This window comes from Stenella coeruleoalba, assembly GCF_951394435.1.
Source record: "Stenella coeruleoalba genome assembly, chromosome: 7".
NCBI lineage: Eukaryota > Metazoa > Chordata > Mammalia > Artiodactyla > Delphinidae > Stenella > Stenella coeruleoalba.
This window is the reverse complement of record NC_137153.1, coordinates 9,500,801-9,519,182: the sequence shown is the minus strand read 5'-3', so window position 1 is coordinate 9,519,182 and position 18,382 is coordinate 9,500,801. Positions and strand designations below refer to the sequence as shown.

At 40.9% G+C, this 18,382-nt stretch overlaps 2 protein-coding genes across 2 annotated transcripts in view; one reads left to right on the top strand and one right to left on the bottom strand.

Moving 5' to 3' along the window:
• LOC307189570 (putative ATP-dependent RNA helicase DDX60) overlaps positions 1-2,204 on the top strand; it is a 113,364-nt gene extending 111,160 nt beyond the window's left edge. The window contains exons 40-41 of the mRNA XM_079927755.1: positions 1,903-1,965; positions 2,065-2,204. Coding sequence (XP_079783881.1) covers positions 1,903-1,965; positions 2,065-2,173 — 172 coding nt within the window. The 3' untranslated portion in view covers positions 2,174-2,204. The remainder of the gene's footprint in view (positions 1-1,902; positions 1,966-2,064) is intronic.
• Positions 2,205-4,106: 1,902 nt separating this feature from the next.
• Positions 4,107-18,382, bottom strand: LOC307189569 (annexin A10; the record flags this gene model as incomplete). Its single annotated transcript, XM_079927754.1, has 8 exons — positions 4,107-4,342; positions 6,318-6,440; positions 8,945-9,003; positions 9,518-9,613; positions 10,491-10,584; positions 10,672-10,725; positions 17,506-17,585; positions 18,373-18,382. 8 exons carry the CDS (start codon positions 18,380-18,382, stop codon positions 4,274-4,276), a joined length of 585 nt encoding a protein of 194 aa, XP_079783880.1. The 3' UTR covers positions 4,107-4,273.

Sequence of the window (18,382 nt, the reverse complement as noted above, 5' to 3'; positions counted from 1 at the left end):
ATGTATGGCCTCTGAAGTCCTTGTTTCTTTACTTTTTTAATTAAAAAAATATTTATTTATTTTGGCTGTACTGGGTCTTAGTTGCAGCATTCAGACTTCTTAGTTGTGGCATGCGGACTTCTTAGTTGTGGCATGCATGCGGGATCTAGTTCCCCGACCAGGGATCGAACCCTGGCCCCCTTCATTGGGAGCGAGGAGTCTTACCTACTGGACCACCAGGGAAGTCCCTGAAGTCCTTGTTTCCTTAGATTGTATTCAGCTAATGTTTGGACAGAGATTTCTTTGAACACAAGGGGGAGTGGGAGAGACAGAGAGAGGAAGAAGAGAAAGAAGAAGAAGGAGGAAGAGCAGGAGAAGGAGAAAAGGGAAGAAAATGAGAAGAAGTAGGAGAAGGAGAAGAAGGAGAAGGAGAAGAAGAAGGAGGAGAAGAAGAAAAGGAAAGAAAAATCTTCCTTCCGTTCTTTGCAGGTTGGCTCTGTGCTGGGATCTCCTTCAACACTGAAGCCGTTTATGACTCACCCTTCCCCCACGTCCTGCTTGCACTCATCCTGGAGACCAGCAGTAATGAAGGCTTGGGGTCTTCTCAGGTCTTTTCTAAGCACGTGTCCTGCCCTAGGCATCTGCACAGCTGTCTGAATTCCCTGATGTATGTGGGTTCGCCTAGATTTTCCTCAGAGGTTTTCGTTACTCAGTTGTTTTGTCTTGTCATCTACAAATTGGCCCTCGCCATCTACTTCTGCAAGGATCAAATCCTGAGCTGCTGCAGCTGCTGACCTTCCGCACCCCCTGAGAGGAGTTCAGGGTGGAGAGCAGAAATGAGGCACTCTGGGCTCTGGGGAAAACAGGCAGAACAGGTCTTCAGATAGGTATTTTGAGGAGAAGATTTTATGAGCCCAATTCTTGCATGTCCTCGTATCTAGCAAAGCACTAAAATCCTTCATGGTGAACTCTGCTCCTCGTGACCAGCAGTAACCTTCGTGAGACTAGCGGAAACCTTCTGCAAAAAATATGTGCTTGACTGCATGTACTCCCCCTTCACCAAAATCACATCTATACTGAATTCTCCGCCGCCTCTTCAGAGCTGTTTCTCAGAGCTCTCTGAAACGCTGTCTCCCGGGCTCTAGTCCTCATTTTGCCCCAGATAAAACTTAACTCCCAACTCCCACGCTGTGCATTTTTTTCAGTCGACAGTCTCGACTGTCGTCTTTCACCCTCGGCAGCTGCCTCGCTATCTCCCTCCCTGACTGAGCTCTGAGCTCGGCCAAACAAAGACAAGCCCCTCACCTCAGTCCTTCCTGCAGCTCCCAGACAGGTTAGAACAGACAGATGAACAAGGCTGGCTCTGTTCCCTGGGGAATCGGGGACTGGGAAACAAGGCTGATGCTAAGCTGGAAGGAGGGTGGGGAAAGGGTGAATAAAAATGTCTCAGCGCTTTCCTACTTTTCTAACCTGTTCTTGACTCTGAGTTAAACCTTGACTTATTTTCCACCCTTCTGGCAGCTTTTGCTTGAGTTTTTGATGTTTCTGTGCAGGGATGGGCCCTCCTTCTCTGCCTGCTCTGCCGTCTTTGGTGACATCACTCACATTTGGCACTGTTTTAACATGTAAAATAACAACTTTGGTCATAATAATGGGCTACTGTATAAGAGCACTAAAAGTCATGCTTTTTTAGCCAAACGATTAGCCTCTTTACTAGTTTGGTCACTTTAGGGCTACACGGAACAGAGTAAGGCTCTGGATGCAAAGCACAGGGGTATGTCCTGAGGTATCTGCACGTCTGGCTTTATTTTGTCTCTGGAAGGGCCAGCAACTCAGTGGTAATTTATCTTTTCCTTGGCGGTAGATTGAGAACCCATCAAAACAAAATGTATTCCTGTAACGTTACTCTCTTTTTTTCTGTAGGTTAAACATGGGCAGTGCGTTTAAGTTAATCACAGATTTTGTGCCTGTCACTCAGAGCATCAGGTAGAGTAAACGCCCCTGCATGTGAAGTTCCTGTAAGCAGCTGAACATCTTTAAGTAGGAAAAACCATGATAATAATTGAAACACTTCATCTCGTACAGGATCTCACTAAGTGAATTATGCGATGACAAAGATGACAACGTTGTGTTGGCATTTAAACAACTAAGTGAAGCATTCGACAGAAAACTTGGGGGGAAAGAACGAACCTGACCGTGTCCAATTTTCCTGAGTCCTGTGCGCCTAGGAGACAGAGATTGCCAGAATGCCACCCTTTGTGTTTCAGGACATGGGTCACTGCCCCTTCCTGCATGACCAAGAGGAGGCTTGCAAACAACTCCTTGTTCCCTGTGACCATCCTCAACACACCCTCCAAATTCTCACGCTTTGTCTCATAAAGGATTAGCTGAACTGCTTTCTCCTGCTGACCAACTGGACACAATACCTGCTAACTTGACGAAATATTAGTCAGGCTTCTCCCATCTGCCCCACAAGTCCCTGAACTTTAATCCACCCTTAGGCTCCTCCTGAAAGCTGCCCAGAGGGGTCCCCAGATCACCTGTCCCTGCCCCAAGCCCAGGTCACTGTAAGGTCAACTGTGCAATCACACCACACACACCCCCATTCCCCCTCAACTGATCATTTCCAGCCTTGTTTACTAACCCCTATAAATTGAAGATCTTTTTCTGCTGACCTTTGAGACCCCCGCACATCCCACGGTCAGAGTGTTTTCCCTTTGCAGTAGGCTTTTCCACTTACTGCAATGGTCTTTTCCAATAAATCTCTTCTTACCTAAGTCCAGATTTGTTTTTGATTCGATTTTCTCGCTGCGCTAAAGACGTACAAGATATTACTTAACTAAAGTATAGATTTCACAATTTATTGAACAGCGTATATAAAGATATCTTAGGGTGGAAAGTTTTTTGTTAGATATCTAAGTTCTCATCAGGAATTCTAACATTTTTCTTCTAAGAGTTTTAGCTTGTGTAATAGCTATGCTAAATGTCTCAAGCAATTACTACTTTGGCTTGAAATGCTAATGATTCTTTTTAAAGGCAGAAATAAAACCCAAGTTAAAATTATACAACATCATACACTGTAGCAGTGAGCTGAACTCTTGAAAGTAGTTTCAGATGTCTAATTATTACATGTTTCTAAATGTCCTGCATTCTTCCCTCAGGCAGACCCCAGGTTCTGAGCATATTTTCCATGTCCCTGAGACCAGTGGGGACACATCTACAGAGACTAGGCTGTGAGCCATTGAGAGCTCTCCACGTGGAATAAAGCACATCGGCCAGCGTCACCAGTACGTCTAGATTTATTGCCTGCGTGTCCACATTAGCCTTGCTCGCCTTCCTTAACCGCTGCTTTCTGTGACCTCATTTGTGGGTCCCCCCTGCGTATCCTGGGAGCTTATCCCTTGGGCTCACCCATCTCTGTCCCTGCTTTTGCTCTTGGCTAGACTGTGGCGTCAAACTGGATTCTCCTCCAAATCTGACTCAGTGAGTACTTTTTCTTTGCTGCTCCTAATTTAGCACATCTTCAGACACAGAAGGGAACAGCCTTGACTAATGGCACAAATCGTAGAGTTACTTCCCAGGTAGGCTTTGATGCTGATGTTAAGGAGTGAAGACAGAGAAGCAGCAAGGACTCTGCTGACGTTGCCTGGGCAAGTGGCTGGCTAGGCACTAACGCCAAGAACAGCAATAGCTAGAGATGTTGCCTTTACCTGAGTGGCTGTCAAATACACAGCACTCACGCACACGCGTGTGCACACACATGCCTATTTTTCCATCTAAGTCTCTTACACAGCTAAGCTTGACAAGTATATATCTGGCGGTATTCTGCTGTTTTTTACCGTTATTTTCATTTAAAGGAGACTGAGATGTTCACTTTGGCTTTACTGCGTTTGTCCAGAGTCTCGAGTGGGAAAGGGGATGGCCATGCACCCCGTTTCCCTCATCTCTCACAGCATGCTGGGACAGCTATAAGCAGACCCACTCCTTGTAGGGAATTGACGGCTCACATTAAATAACATATGTCAATGCAATAATGTCTTTTATTATTCTGTTACACGCAATCTAACGAATTCCTGATTTAGATACGTGCAAATCCAATCTCATACACTTTTGTCAATAGGTTTTTCTTGAATAACTATTGATAATCATTATTCTTGGAATAATTTTAAAGAGAGAAAAGAAAATATGATTCTATAGTTTTGTAATAATGCTACTAACAATGCATATTAATCACAGAATCTGTATTTTGACGTGTCTCTGAAGATGAGTGCATCCTCCAAATCCTTCTTTTTATTTAGTAATCGTCAGCATCACCGGCACAGATGGCAAGCAGAGCCTTCTCGTAATGCCCTGAAGCGAAATGCTGAAAGGAAGAAAATGTAATGTATTTGAAATACAATGTCATAGTATTTCTAAAAAGAAGCATAATTCCTCTGAACTATAGAATGAAAGACCATGGGCCGTTAGCATCACAAGAATTATTTATTTTTTTCATCTAAGTATTTAATATGCCCTGAGAACTATTCCCTGGAAGTTACTGAAAAGTAATACCATGGTTATAGTCAATAGAAAGAAGTTTATATAAAGTTGATGGAACCCTAATGTGTTTTTATAAGAAGAATAACTTCCAGTAGAATCAAATCTTCTCCTCAACTTGAAAGAGGTGTCCTCATTTATTGTTGTAAATCAGTGTGGAGTCTGGAAGGCACATTGGGCAGTATGCCTCAGAGGGCTTAAAAATGTTTATACTCATTAATGCAGAAATTCTACTTCAAGAAATCTGTCCTAAGGAAATAATGATCAATTATTGATGAGCCCAAGATTTATGCTCCAAAATATACACCATAATATTATGTATAATAGTGAAAAAGTAAAAAGCAATAAATAATAATGTGGGGCAGTTTATGTACTTTAGAACTTTTACAGTGGGATCCATGATTTAATAAAAATATTACTTTAAGTAGTAAAACAGTTTTTAAAACAAAACATGTACAAAAAATTTTGTTATTGGTTATCTGTGGTGGAGAATTAGGGCCATTTTAATCCTTTTATCATGCTTCCGTAGTTTCTAAGTTTTCAAAAAAAAGATAGTAGTAAATAAAAGGAATTATAAAACTTATCTTTGTTAAAAGTCAACTCTCACATCCATGTTCTCTTACACAAAGTTGTGTAATTATAATTCACTGCCTGAAATGCACATAGTAAAGTTGCATTAATCATATGTGAATATTAGTAGATTTTGAGGTGGCTGTCGTTAATTGCTGTATAGGTATTAGAACTAGTTTATTCATTTAGAAAATGAGTTATGACACGCATTTCTCAATGAGAAATGTTTAGCACCACTAAAAGTTTAAGGTTTTGAAGGTGGCTGTAAGGAGAGTTTTATCAAAGACGAAGGAGGAAGGTGTGTCTCTTAAATGCTCCCTTAACCCTTCCTCTTGGAAATCACTTCAGCTCCCTGAGGGCCTACAAGGTCTTCTGGGTTGTGTGATCTCTTCCTCCTTGGGTTGTCAAGTTTCTTCTGTATCTTTCAATAAACTAAAAAGCTATTTTATGCAATTGAAAATTTCAATGGAAACAACGTGGACAAGGTAACAGGACTTAGCTATGTGCAAAATATACATTAAGATACATTCTAGGGCCCTGTGCTTGGGTTAATGCTCTGAGGGTGCCGTCTTGAAGTTCTTTATACTTTTTTGAACGAGGGGTCAAACGTTTTCATTTTCCATGGGGTGCCCCAAGTTACGTAGATGGTCCTACGTACTCTGATAATTCTTTGCTAGGTTTGATCAAAATCCAGGCTCAAGCTTAGGTGTATCAGAATGAAGAAACCACCAGCCTGTTGACTTCTGAGTCATCGCTTCTAGGCATGAGCTTCAAGGGCTCATGGGATGGCAGTGTGCAGAATTTTGCACCCGTGTGATGGGATCTGACTGGCTGCCCCCTCCTATGACAACACAGGAGAGCTGATCTCAGAAAGCTCTTCACCATTAATGGGCTCTTCTGGCGAAATGCTTTCTTGCTGGCGCTAATCATGCTTGGCCAGTTAGCTTGTAGAGCCTCATCACATGATCGTGGGATGATCATCGTGGGTTGCATGACCAACCAATGACTTTTGCTTAAAACACATCAAAGAGGAATAAGTTTTGTCACCGAGGTGAAGGGATTTTTCTCACCTGTTGGTGCACTAAGGCTGCCTGACCTACTCATGTAGATGATCCCAGCCAGAATAGTTAACTTTTTAGATTCCACCGTGAGGTTACTTAAATTACAGCCCTTGTTTCAGTTTCGAAGAGGATCAAATATGGCTGCAAATAAGTCACGAGGAGGAGACTTACTTTGATGTCATGGAAGAGGGACTTCCCGTATCTCTCTTTGTATCGTTTCCTTATGGTCATCAGGTCTATTTCACTTCTGGCGATGAGAATCCTGATCACGGTTTTATTATGGAAACCAAAGTCCTAAAAGACACAGCCAAGGGGAGAAAAACAATAAGGAAACAGCACCTTAAAGTCAGTCTCTCTAAAATCGATTCATCCTCTTTTCTGTGGCCGCAGGCTCCTGGTCCTGTATCCCTCAAGCCCTGGCATCCCCACCCATGGGCATTGACTCAGACTCCGCCTCCCCTCTGTGACCCGCCCCCCCCAGCCCCCCACACTGTACACACACAGTCAAGTGGTCCATCTACTCTGCTTCTTAAATGCCCTCTAATCTCTATTTCCAGGGTCACAGCCTTGATACTGGCCCTCATCACTTCACCTGATTCTGCAATAATCCTCCCTTTTATTTAAAAAAACGTTTTTTATTGGAGTGTATTTGATTTACAATGTTGTGTTAGCTTCTGCTGTACAGCGAAGTGATTCAGTTATACATGTACATATATATATATATATCTCCGCTCTTTTTTAGATTCTTTTCCCATATAGCCCATTACAGAGCGTTGAGTAGAGTCCCCTGAGCTATATAGTAGGGCCTTATTAGTTATCCATTTTATACATAGTAGTGTGTATATGTCAGTCCCAATCTCCTAATTTATCCCTCTCCCCTTTCCCCCTGGCGACCATAAGTTTGTTTTCTACATCTGAGACTCTATAATTCTCCCTTTTAAACCTGGTCAGCCTCCCCTCTGTCGCCTGAACACTGCATCTGAAGATGCAAATCTGATCATGTGCTCCTTCTAGGTAAAAATTCTTCCTGGGTTGGGAGGTGGGTCCCAACTCTGTTAGATGAACGTCAGCGTTTCTAAGATGGCAATTATATTTTTATTTTATCGTCTGCTTATTGTGGAAAACTGTAAAAGTAAGAATTCCAGGTACTCAAACTATTTGCTGATTTAACCTCCAATACTGAACAATACACAGCCATCCCTTTCTGTGTACTAGGTCCGGAACGAATACCGCTTCACAAAGCAATTGCAACTTGTCTGTTCAAATGGAGTACTGGTGACATCCAGTGGCCAGGAAGCAGCAGCTAATTTTTGATGTCTGAATGTTTGGGGTATAGACCTACTAACAAACTTTTCCGTAATTTGAAGTGATAAAAATGAATGATCCAACCAACTTCCCATAATTAAGTTGTGTATCATTCTCTTAGAATACACAGGAGAAAAACAGAGATTTTCTTTGGTGAGAGCTGGTGAAAACAGCTTTTGAACAATACTTGACATTGGCAGGAGACCCTTGTATATGAGCACTCTGATTACTGGAATATACACTCCTCTGCTGTACCTGCAAACTGTTCGTGAGTACACATACCTTCCTTTTTGCATTGACACACACAGCAAGGGTAGAGTTTTTATTTATTATTAGGATAATTGGCCCTCACTTTGGGCATAATTGGAATCGGAGTAATGTGATTATTTTCCCAAGGTCATTCACAAGTGAAGCTTTACTCTTTTTGTTGGAGAAGGAAATGGTTGATGTCATCCAACATCCTTGCCCAATACAGTTTTAAATACATAGTTAATCAAATCCACCTTTATTCTTGGAAATAGAATCAAAAAGAAGCAGAGGACTGTGAGCTCTGATCTTGATCCTGTGTTCTGAGGACACATGGGTTCTTGTACCTAATAAAAAATACTTGCACATCAATAAAAATAAATAAATAAAATATTCTTGATGATTCACATATTATCCAAGCTTGCTGGCTACCTCTAAGAAGCTGGTGTATGACAATTACTTTGAGGATAAAACACTCCCGTGAAATTATTGTACCACTGAATTGTTTTTAATGATTTTATTTGAGTTTTCAGGGCTATGACATGTATAGTGATTTGTATGAGACCTTTTCATTTTCTCAATATTTTCGTGCACATTGTGGATGAAATATGCATTGTCTCATGCACATAAGTGTTTGTTTCTTTGAAAATGAATGCACCAAAGATGTGCAGTTGACTATCACCCGAAACTAAAAAACATTCTCACTTAATTACAAAAATAGCTTTAGAGTTTATTGTTGTCTAGATGTCTCATTTTAAATGTTTTTTAAAATAATACTTTATGTTTAAAAATAACCACTCACCTTTTGTGTTTTTAACGCTCAGGAATGCAGCCATGTCTTTCTGAGAGTTTGTAATGCTTTGACATTTTCTGATTGATGCCGTATGTTGTGTAATTGCCTGAGTATGAGGGGGTGGTCTTCATATGCGGTAAAAGTATTTGGACCTACCAGTTTCTCCAGATGCTAAGAAACGCGAAAGCACATCTCCCTGGGGGGAGAGGCCCCAAGGAATACTTCTTGGGTACCTCTGTTTGATACAGAAAGCAGAGCATTCTCTTTATTTGATGGGTCTCATTTTGGTGTATAATATGTTTCTTCACTGGAGCATATTTTCTCTGAAATTAATATATTTGCATACAAATTCAAATATGGGAATCAATATTTAAATAATTGAAGTAAAACTAGTCCTTTGAGAAAGTAGACATGATTTCTGGAGAAATTTTAAAAATTCGTGGCTCATACTTACATGGATTGCACTGTATAATCTGTAAGCAAAATAGCCGGGTTTGTCTCGAACACAGAGAACTAGGAAAAATCAGAGAGAAAAGAAGAAAGTTTGGGAGTGACAGTACATGTTTTCTTCACAATTTGGGAAACAATGAGAATGCTTTTTTTTTTTTTCCAGTTACAGTCCTGGAAGACTGATACTTTGTGAGTTCTCTGTGGGATCCCTCATTGTACATGGTATTAAAATGTCAACATTTAGAATAGCGGTAAAACCATAACCTTCTTTACAAGGGAAAGGAAGTTAGTATGTACAAGATGAATTTAAAGGTGTGAGATCCCCATTACCTGAGAATTCAAGGTTTCCTAGTGTGAAAGTTGCCAGCTGTTAGGAAGGGTACGGGTTCATGAAAGTTACTAACTTGCCAGTTTAGTGCACTGTATCAGTAGCCGATGCATGTTTCCTCTACAGAGTTAACATTCTGTCTAAATAATTAAATTCAGGGGAAAGTGACTCAATCAAGAGCTTGCTCATGCATCTTTAATTCAGTCAGAGCTAATCAGCCTTCATTGTGCCAAACACATTATTACTCACCAATTGCAACTAGCAGCTCTTGAAAGGATCCATCGTAACATTCATTAATGGCATCTACTATGTCTTGCCCAGAAATAGTTTGAAATTCCTGGAAAACTTCAACAAATCGATATAATTCAAAGGAGATTTTATGAATATTATAAATTAAAAATGCAAACGTGGATTTGATTGCTTATACACAGTGCAGGTAAATAAAGTATGGGGTGGGTGTTGGGTTGCAGTAGGCCATCTTTTAAAATTTTTTAATCGACTTTTGTGTGTTATATATAGTAGAAAAAAAACAAAAAAGTATTTTAAAAAATAAGGGAGACAGGAAGGTACAGCAGTTTGGGGAAAGTTGAACAAAGTAGGACCAGTAAGGCAGCTTCACATAAATCACGACTTCAGTAATAATGGCCTTGGTTCATTACGGACTGTGTTCACCATATTCTTTTTTTTTTTTTTTTTTTTTTGTGCGGTACACGGGCCTCTCACTGCTGTGGCCCCTCCCGTTACAGAGCACAGTCTCCGGACGCACAGGCTCAGCGGCCGTGGCTCACGGGCCCAGCCGCTCCGCGGCATGTGGGATCTTCCCGGACCGGGGCATGAACCCGTGTCCCCTGCATCGGCAGGCGGACTCTCAACCATGCGCCACCAGGGAAGCCCTCACCATATTCTTTTTAAGACAACATATGATGCACCTAACAGGAGATAGGTAATATAGGTAAGTTCTCCATCAGAAATAGAGGTGATTTTAAAAAGTTTAGTATTGAAAGGTTATGTGATTCAATTATTGGCAAAGTAAAATTCTAGGGGAACTTCATCCTTAGCAATGTTATTAGATGAGGCACGTCTGTATAAACATAACCCGAAAGAGGTACCTTTGAGATAACTGGCTTTCCTCTCTTTATATGTAACACCCCCCTTTCCCAATTACCTACTTGCTTTTTATTCTCTAATCAGGGGATAGCTGTAAAGAACAGAGGGCAGTTACCCAGCCATAGCTGCTGGTAGCTCTTGTTACACAGGATCATTTGCAAAAGCGTTTTGTGCTCCCCTGTCCTCTTCTGGCAGCTCTCCCACAGCACCTGAAACATCACAGGCCGCCAGGTAGCACCGCGGCCCCAGGCTGGTGTGCCCAAGGTCCCGCGGTTGCCCCAGGGCTGGCCCGTTACCATGGCGTCCTGGGCAGCCGTGGCAGGGTCCGTGTACCCTTCTTCCCTGGTTCCCTGTGAAGTAAGCACAGGTTTCCCTCTGTAAGTCCTCTGAATTGACAACTTAGTAGGGTTACCGGGACGCAAATCTTTGAGCCACCAAATACACTGGAGACTCCTAAGAAAGTTCTATCATTAGTCGGAGTTAGTCTACATTTCTTGGATACTTTATGCAATGCAGGTCTTTTTAAAAATGTGGGCACTTTTCATTTTTTCTTTGTAGCCGAGGTAATCTTTCAAAGGAGTTGACAAGTTTTTCGCTTTTCCAATTCCCTGAGCGGTATCTCTGCCGCCCACCCCTTCAAACAGCACCCACCGCCTGGCCGGCTGGTAGAGACAGGATTTTAACATCGTCAGAAGGAAAAGGCAGAGAGAAAGCGTGAGTTAATGCTCGGTCTCTGACTTGTAACATCTCATATTGGCAACAGTAAAATAACCATGAAATCCAGAATGTGTGCAGTGAGAGTATTTTGTAAATTTGTTTCACTCCAGCCTCTTTATCATATGAAGAAAGCACAGACACGGCCAAGCTGCCCTAAGAGAAGTCCTTTCAAACAGGAGGGAAGGAGAGCTCACTAATGCAGGACCCTCTGGTCCCTGAGGGTTATGAGGACCAGAGGGCAGAAAGAGGTAGAGACGTGTGATGAGACAGTTTATTTAACCTTTCCTTTCCTTTGGGTCCAGATCTGGAGGAAATGCTTTTTTTTTCTTTTTTGACTTTGCTGGAAGAACACAGAGGTCACTGTCTTCTGCTCCTGTTGTCTTTTCGGACTCTGGAAATGAACTCGGTGACAGAGCAAGATAGGGCAGCCGAGGCCCTGAGGACACCTTCCTGAATTCATCTCAGTCCCGAAGCAGCACGAATGGGCCCGAAATCTCTCAGCTGCTCCTGATGGAGGAGCTTGGCAGCGGAGCCTGACAGGTGGAGTGGTTTATGGCCGCAGCAGGGCAGACCCTTCCAGCAGGCCAGGGCTGTGAGACAGACCGCGCTGGCTGGAGCCCTGTGGGGAACACACCCGGGCACTAGTGGGAGTCTTAGGCTCCAGAGGGAGCAAGGGTGAGGCCAAACCATCATGAAGGTTACTTGGTTCTGATCAAACTGAGACAGAAAAAGCGATATAAGTTAACCAGCTTAACTGGTCAAGTCTCGTCTTCTCAGTGGGATTTGCCCTGACCAAGCTGTGCAACATCATAACCTACCCGCCATCCCCTCCCCTGCCCTGCTGTATCCTTCATCGCCTAACATGCTGTGAAAGGCACCAATTTATTAGATTTCTCCTTAGCTGTCTGCATCCCCCGACTAGAATGCAAGCTTCTTAAGACTGGGGTCTTTGTCTCTTTGGATAATTCCCAATTGTCCTTGGCACGTTGTAGGCTTTTGAGAAATATTCACTGAGTCAATACTAAACGAAGGAAGGGAAGTTAAAGAAATACCTTTTAGATGGCAGAATTTAAACACCAGTTAGTAGAAACGGGAAGATTTTCTGGATCATTGAAGTGTTTTTTGTGATTGCCAATCAAACGATGTAGCTAACTAAACACCTACGCATGCAAAGTTTGTGAGAAATATTTAAGAAATTTCTGCAGTTCTGAAATTTTTGTGAGATTTGATTTTTGGACATTTAACTTGAAATGGTGCCCATCTGTCTACTTCTTTGTGCAGTTAATTGCCAAAAGCACTTTAAGCAGACTGGTAGATTAAAAAAATGTGTATCAGTTTAATGTGTGATTTAGCTTTTCCCAGCAAGCGGATTTTGTCATATTAAAAAGCCTAAGACAGTAGACTGGCAGGTGATGTAAATGCCAGAGAAATGGCCTACATGAGAATTGGGGTTAAGGGCAAAATCAAAATGTGAAAGGAAGCAATGAAAGGAATTGAAATCTGGCTGGAAGTATTTGGAGCAAAGAGGCTACAGATGGTCCCCTGAGGCCTCAGGGCATGAGTCTGAGGAAGCATCGCCGGAGACTCTCGGCAGCCAAGATGAGGACAGTTCCCATTCTTTCTGTCTGTGGAAACATTTATCATCTGCAGGGCGATTTGCACATATGGATTAATTGATCTCTAAGTGACTAACTTTTCATTATTTGACAGATAATTAGATCTCCTGTAAATCTGGTTTAATAAAAGCACAGGAAGTGCTGTGAGTCAGTTCAGTGTTTGGAATTAGTTTTCAAGAAGAACGTGTTCTGGTTGACTGGTTTTCTTATTAGAAATAGCCCTGTTGGAAAATTCTTTATAGATTAAAAGCTCTTTTTTTTCCCAGAAAATATGACAGTAATTTAAACACTTCACGTTTCATGAATACCTTAAAGCTTCCAATTCCCTCAATCTCTATTAATTCACAAAAAAGAGGTGTATCTGAATGTTCATGATGTCAAAAAGATGAAAGCCATGGGCGGTGTTTCCCCTGATTCTGGAAGTGAAGCTGCAGAGGGAGGGAGGAGGAAGTGATTTTAATTGCTGAAGAATTTTAGAATATGGGTACTGGGAGGGAATGAAGCAGAATGGGTTCACTTCCTTTAATTTACAGGGTAAATATCTGGAATCTCAAGAAAGCAAAATGATAAACCCAAGGACACACAGCTGACTTAGAGCCAAGAGCAAAAGATACATAGATATATACCTGGTTGTTTTACACAGAGTATCTATCTATCTGTCTGTTATCTATCCGTCATCGATCTACCTTCTACCTATCTGTCTATCTATCTATGTATCTATCATCTCTCTATGTATATACGTATGTATGTATCTATCATCTACCATCTATCAAACATCTATCTAGAGAGAGAGATAGGGGCAGAGAGAATAAGGATCCCAACTAGAGGGTAGAAGGAGCTTGGTCATGTGACATTGCCAGTTATTTGGCTGGAACTCATCACCTCTTTTTGTAAGATGTCTAGACAGAGTCTCTGAAATGGTGTACACTAGAGACAGTGGTCAGAAGTGATGGACTTCTTCAATTCTCTAGTTAATGTTACATCATTTTCACTCTTGGAAATTTACTGATCCAAAGCCTAAACCAGGAGGTCCAAAATGAAGAGCCATTAATGTAGAAGTCAGACTTCAAAATATTTAAACATCTATGAGAAATTATACATTTTACTAAGCATTACATGGGACTCCTGATCTTGAAATATAAGTTTTTCACTTCCATTTTCAATTTTGAGTTGAGTGCTTTCTTTGAAATATGTATTATCTTATACTCGTAAATTGTGTTTTACATTTTAAGGGGAATATACTATGAAACCTTACAAATACATAATATTTAAGTAAACCTCATTAATTCCCCTTGGCTTCTTATAAAATCTGGGTCTTGCTTCACCATCAATTTTTATATTCTATGTTGAAAGGACGATTTTACTGCTCTGAAGAGCTATTTCAAGGTTAAACACACACACACACTTAAGTTCCAACTCTAGAAATTGAACTTAAGAAGTAATACTTTATCCTGTAAAGTCATAATCCAAATTAGGTGAAACCCAGTGATAAAATAAATTGTGTATTATTTTAAAATATGTGTGTCTATACAAATAATATTATATATACAAATACACATCGTCACATTTATACTGTATCAAAAATAAAGCATTATTGTTTAATTTCAGGAAAAAGGACCTGCAATTGTGCATAAGATAGATAGCTCTATTACATCAAGGGAAAATATCGTTCGCTGATTTTTTTCCCCTCAAGTTTAGTTTTCAGAACTGTGTGTTTTTCCCTGAAATATAAGAGCTTTGCTTTATAAAAACACACTGCGATCCTGATTCTTGGCTGTCAGTTACTTTTAGGGGGTTTGTAGCATAACCTTTGACGAGGTGCAGAGATTCTGAGAGGTTATTTGAATACCTGATCATTGGAATTTTACCAGATGGAAATAGAACTGGAGTACAAATAGATGGGGTTGGAGGTGGGAGCAATCACATTTAACAGTGGAGGTGGAGGTATGGTGTCTTGGGGCTGTTTTCATGTTAGTCTCTCACTCAGCAGGCGTGAAACGTCAGGCCAGCCACGGAGCCCATCTGAGTTCCCATGGACGGGGTGCAGCCATTCGGCTCCCCTGGGGAGCTGACTCTCAGATGGAGACCAGCAGGTACCTTGTTATATTTTTTTGCCTTTTTAAAAAAACAATTATTGAAGTATAGTTGATTTACAATGTTGGGTTAGTTTCAGGTGTATAGCAAAGTGATTCAGTTATACATATACACATATTGAAAAGATACCTGCACCCCTATGTTCATAGCAGCACTGTTTACAATAGCCAGGACATGGAAGCAACCTAAATGTCCATCAGCAGATGAATGGATAAAGATGTGGTCCATATATACAATGGAATACTCCTCAGCCATAAAAAAGAATGAAATAATGCCATTTGCAGCAACATGGATGGACCTAGAGATGATCCTACTGAGTGAAGGAAGTCAGACAGAGAAAGACAAATACCATATAGCGCTTATATGTAGAATCTAAAACATGATACAAATGATCTTATTTACAAAACAGATTCTTGTTATTATGGGATGTGCTGGGGATCAACCATGGATGGGAGAGAAAAGAAGCCAAATTTGGAAGGAGAGGCTGGACTGTGATATAGGCCTAGTGGAATGCGACATAGTCCTAATGAAATATATTTTTTGTCTTCCTAGAAAGCTTATATATTTCTTTAATAAATTGACATAAATTTCTTTTCAGATACTAAGAAAATAAAAACGTGTTTGCTATTAAGATGCAACTCATGGATTTATAATAGGGCTTTTGGTTTTATGAGGGGCAGTCCTAATGCCAACACGAATTTCTGACTGGAAACTGTTGTTTTAATTTACATTACGGAGCGTCAGTCCTAGAAAACCAAAAGATGAAGACCCTTCTAAATTGAGAGAATGTTTTAATTAATCTTACAACGTTGAAAAGTTAGAAAATATTCAACTGACGTTGCCAAGTGAGATTATTTTTAATATTAATAATGATTATTAAAACCTTTTTTCCTATAATGACTCAACTTCTGTCACAAATTTAAATAAGCTTATTTCTACAACACCTTACACAGAAGTCTCAAGTTGGACGATATCTATTCTCTATTGATGTTCTCATCCCAGAGATTAGGATCTTCAGAATAGGACTTGAGGAATTGATACAGGCAGTTTTATGAACTATGCGGCCATGCCATGCACATGCAGATTAAACCACAGCAAATGAAATTAAACAAGAAAGCAAATTCTTGATTTTGTTTTTACAAATAGAATTTTTACTTTAGTTGAAAGGTCAATAGATTTGCTCAGTACTATGCCATTTTTTTCAGTTGAACAATTTTGAAGAAGTCCAACCAGCCCTAGTCACCAATCTCTCCTCCGTCTGGGGCAGCTAATACTTGCTTCCTCTGGAATCTTTCCTTTCGGATTTCTTTATTCCTAATTCAGAACTGACAATAACTTGGGCTCAAAAAAAAAGAGACAAAAAAATTTTAAATCCTTGTTGCCTGGCAATGAATGGAATTGTTAGTTTGTGTTCTAATCTGGCTGATATATTTATTCATTCTTAAATTATAGAGACTATTGTGAAGTACAGTATAAAGTTTTTAATCACAATAAACACACATTAAAGAAACCACACCTCCTGTGTTTTATTGGATGTGTTAATCCACCCCGAAGGAGGAAGATAGCAAAATTGCCCAATCAGAAAAGAAGGAAAATGAAGTAGTCACTTAAATTTGCACACTGCCATTGATATTTTAAAGGAAAAAAATCATTATCAATAGTCATTTTAACTATTTTCTGTATATAGAGTAGTTCTAGACAGGGTAGAAAGAATTCTTAATTTTTATCTTTCTTGTGTAAAGTAATACAATACTTTAACTTGAGAAATAAAGTTGTTCATTTTTGTAAAAAAAAACTTTGTAGAATTAAAAAAAAGAAGAACTCTGTCTAGGTAAAAGTTGGAACCTGCAATTTCAGAAAGAAAAATTAGCATATGGCTGTGGGTCTGTTTTCTGGAGTGGTTGGGAGATTTTCTGTATTTTTTTCCTGAACTGATGTTCCCTTGTTTTCTTTCATTCTATAAGTTCTATAACCTGCCCTGGAACATCGAGTTCCATCCACGGCTCTCCCGGCTAGAAGATGGCTAGTCAACAATCTGAGTGATAACACAGAGGAACCGAAATAGCTTTTCTTGCCTAAATCCAAGCCCCTTGTTTCCTGCTGAATCCTCTCCCATTTCCTGCATCACTTCATCAGGTACTGAGGGTGTGTCTGATTGATCTGGTCAACACAAGCTGAAGGAGAAGATGGAATTACAGAAATAAAGAGATGGTAAGAAGGGAAAACTAGTTTTTATTTTCAGTAATCCAGATTCCCCTCATTTAAAGTCATGCGTGAGGCTCCTGGATCCCTATGTGTATTGTACTCTCATCTGGTGATTCTAACTATTCACTATTGGTGCGGTCCTGGGTCCCTGGGGCCTTAGGCGGTGTTCTCATTCTAATTGTAACCGTAGTATTTTAAATCTGTTAACACCCTTGTAATATATAATTATTTATGCATTTATTGATAATTATAATCATTTTACTTATAGCAGATTGTTTTGAGAACAGAGATGGTGTCTTATTCATATTTGTTTGTTTCTATATCCAACCCAAGTTTCTATCATAGTGCCTTCAATTTAGCTGGCATTCAGTACTTGTTATTGTACAGAATTCACTGTTAAACTGGGGTAAACTGGAGTTTTCTGTCCTATTTTTTGAAAACGAAACATACGTATTTTTTTTAATAGTGCAAAATGGTGTGAATTTTGGAGTTTCATACCTGGACCAAGTTCACCAGCGTATCTCTGAAGTGTCCCGAGGTCTCTGAGTAAATGTCCTCCTGCAGGTCCCGGCTGTATTCTGGGTACGAGAACGCCCATGTTGGAGGGTTGGTTTATGATAGAACCACGTATCGCTGTGCTTGCCTAGGTCAGCGCTACTTCCCCCGTATGAGTGGAAAGTGAGGAGACATCTAATCTGCTGACATTTCTTTGTCTTTTACCACATTCTACTCACATGAAGCCAATAAACAGTCCACCCAAGTAATTTGACAGCAATGGTAACATAGGCCCAGGTCGGTTTTCTTGAAAAAAAAAAAAGTACTATGTCTATTCCAAAACTGGAAAACAACATTGAGAATCATTTCGCATGCTGCAATTTTTTTTTTTTTTTTTTTTTTTTTTTGCTCTGCAGGGTAATAAAGAAAACGTCTCTCGGGGCAAAGGGGCAGGTTTGCCTGAGCCCATTAACAGAATATTTGGGTTTTCCAAGTTCAGGATTCTTAGTGGGGACACAGTGCACTGTGCGTGCTGCTCCTCCCTGGGACCAGGGGAGCGACCCTGCGATGCTACTGCCGCTGGCCGAGCCGGGTGGCAAAGCCCTTCGTCTGTCCCAGGAGTGTCCTGCCTTGGCCAGTGCCCCTGCAACGACGGCAGAGTAAGTGCTTAGCTCGCTAACGCGGACCATCTCAGCCCCTCGGTCACTCTGGACGGGACAGGAGAAGAGGGATTTCCGGCCGGGAGCTGTGGCTCGGGGCCAGAGTGGACCGGGGCGCTTCCAGACTGGCCGGCCGGGAGAGGCTGGGCAGCAGTGGGCGGGCCTGAGCATCCCTCGTGCTCCCGGGAGTTTCCCAGGCTCTCGTGCCTACTTAGCCGCAT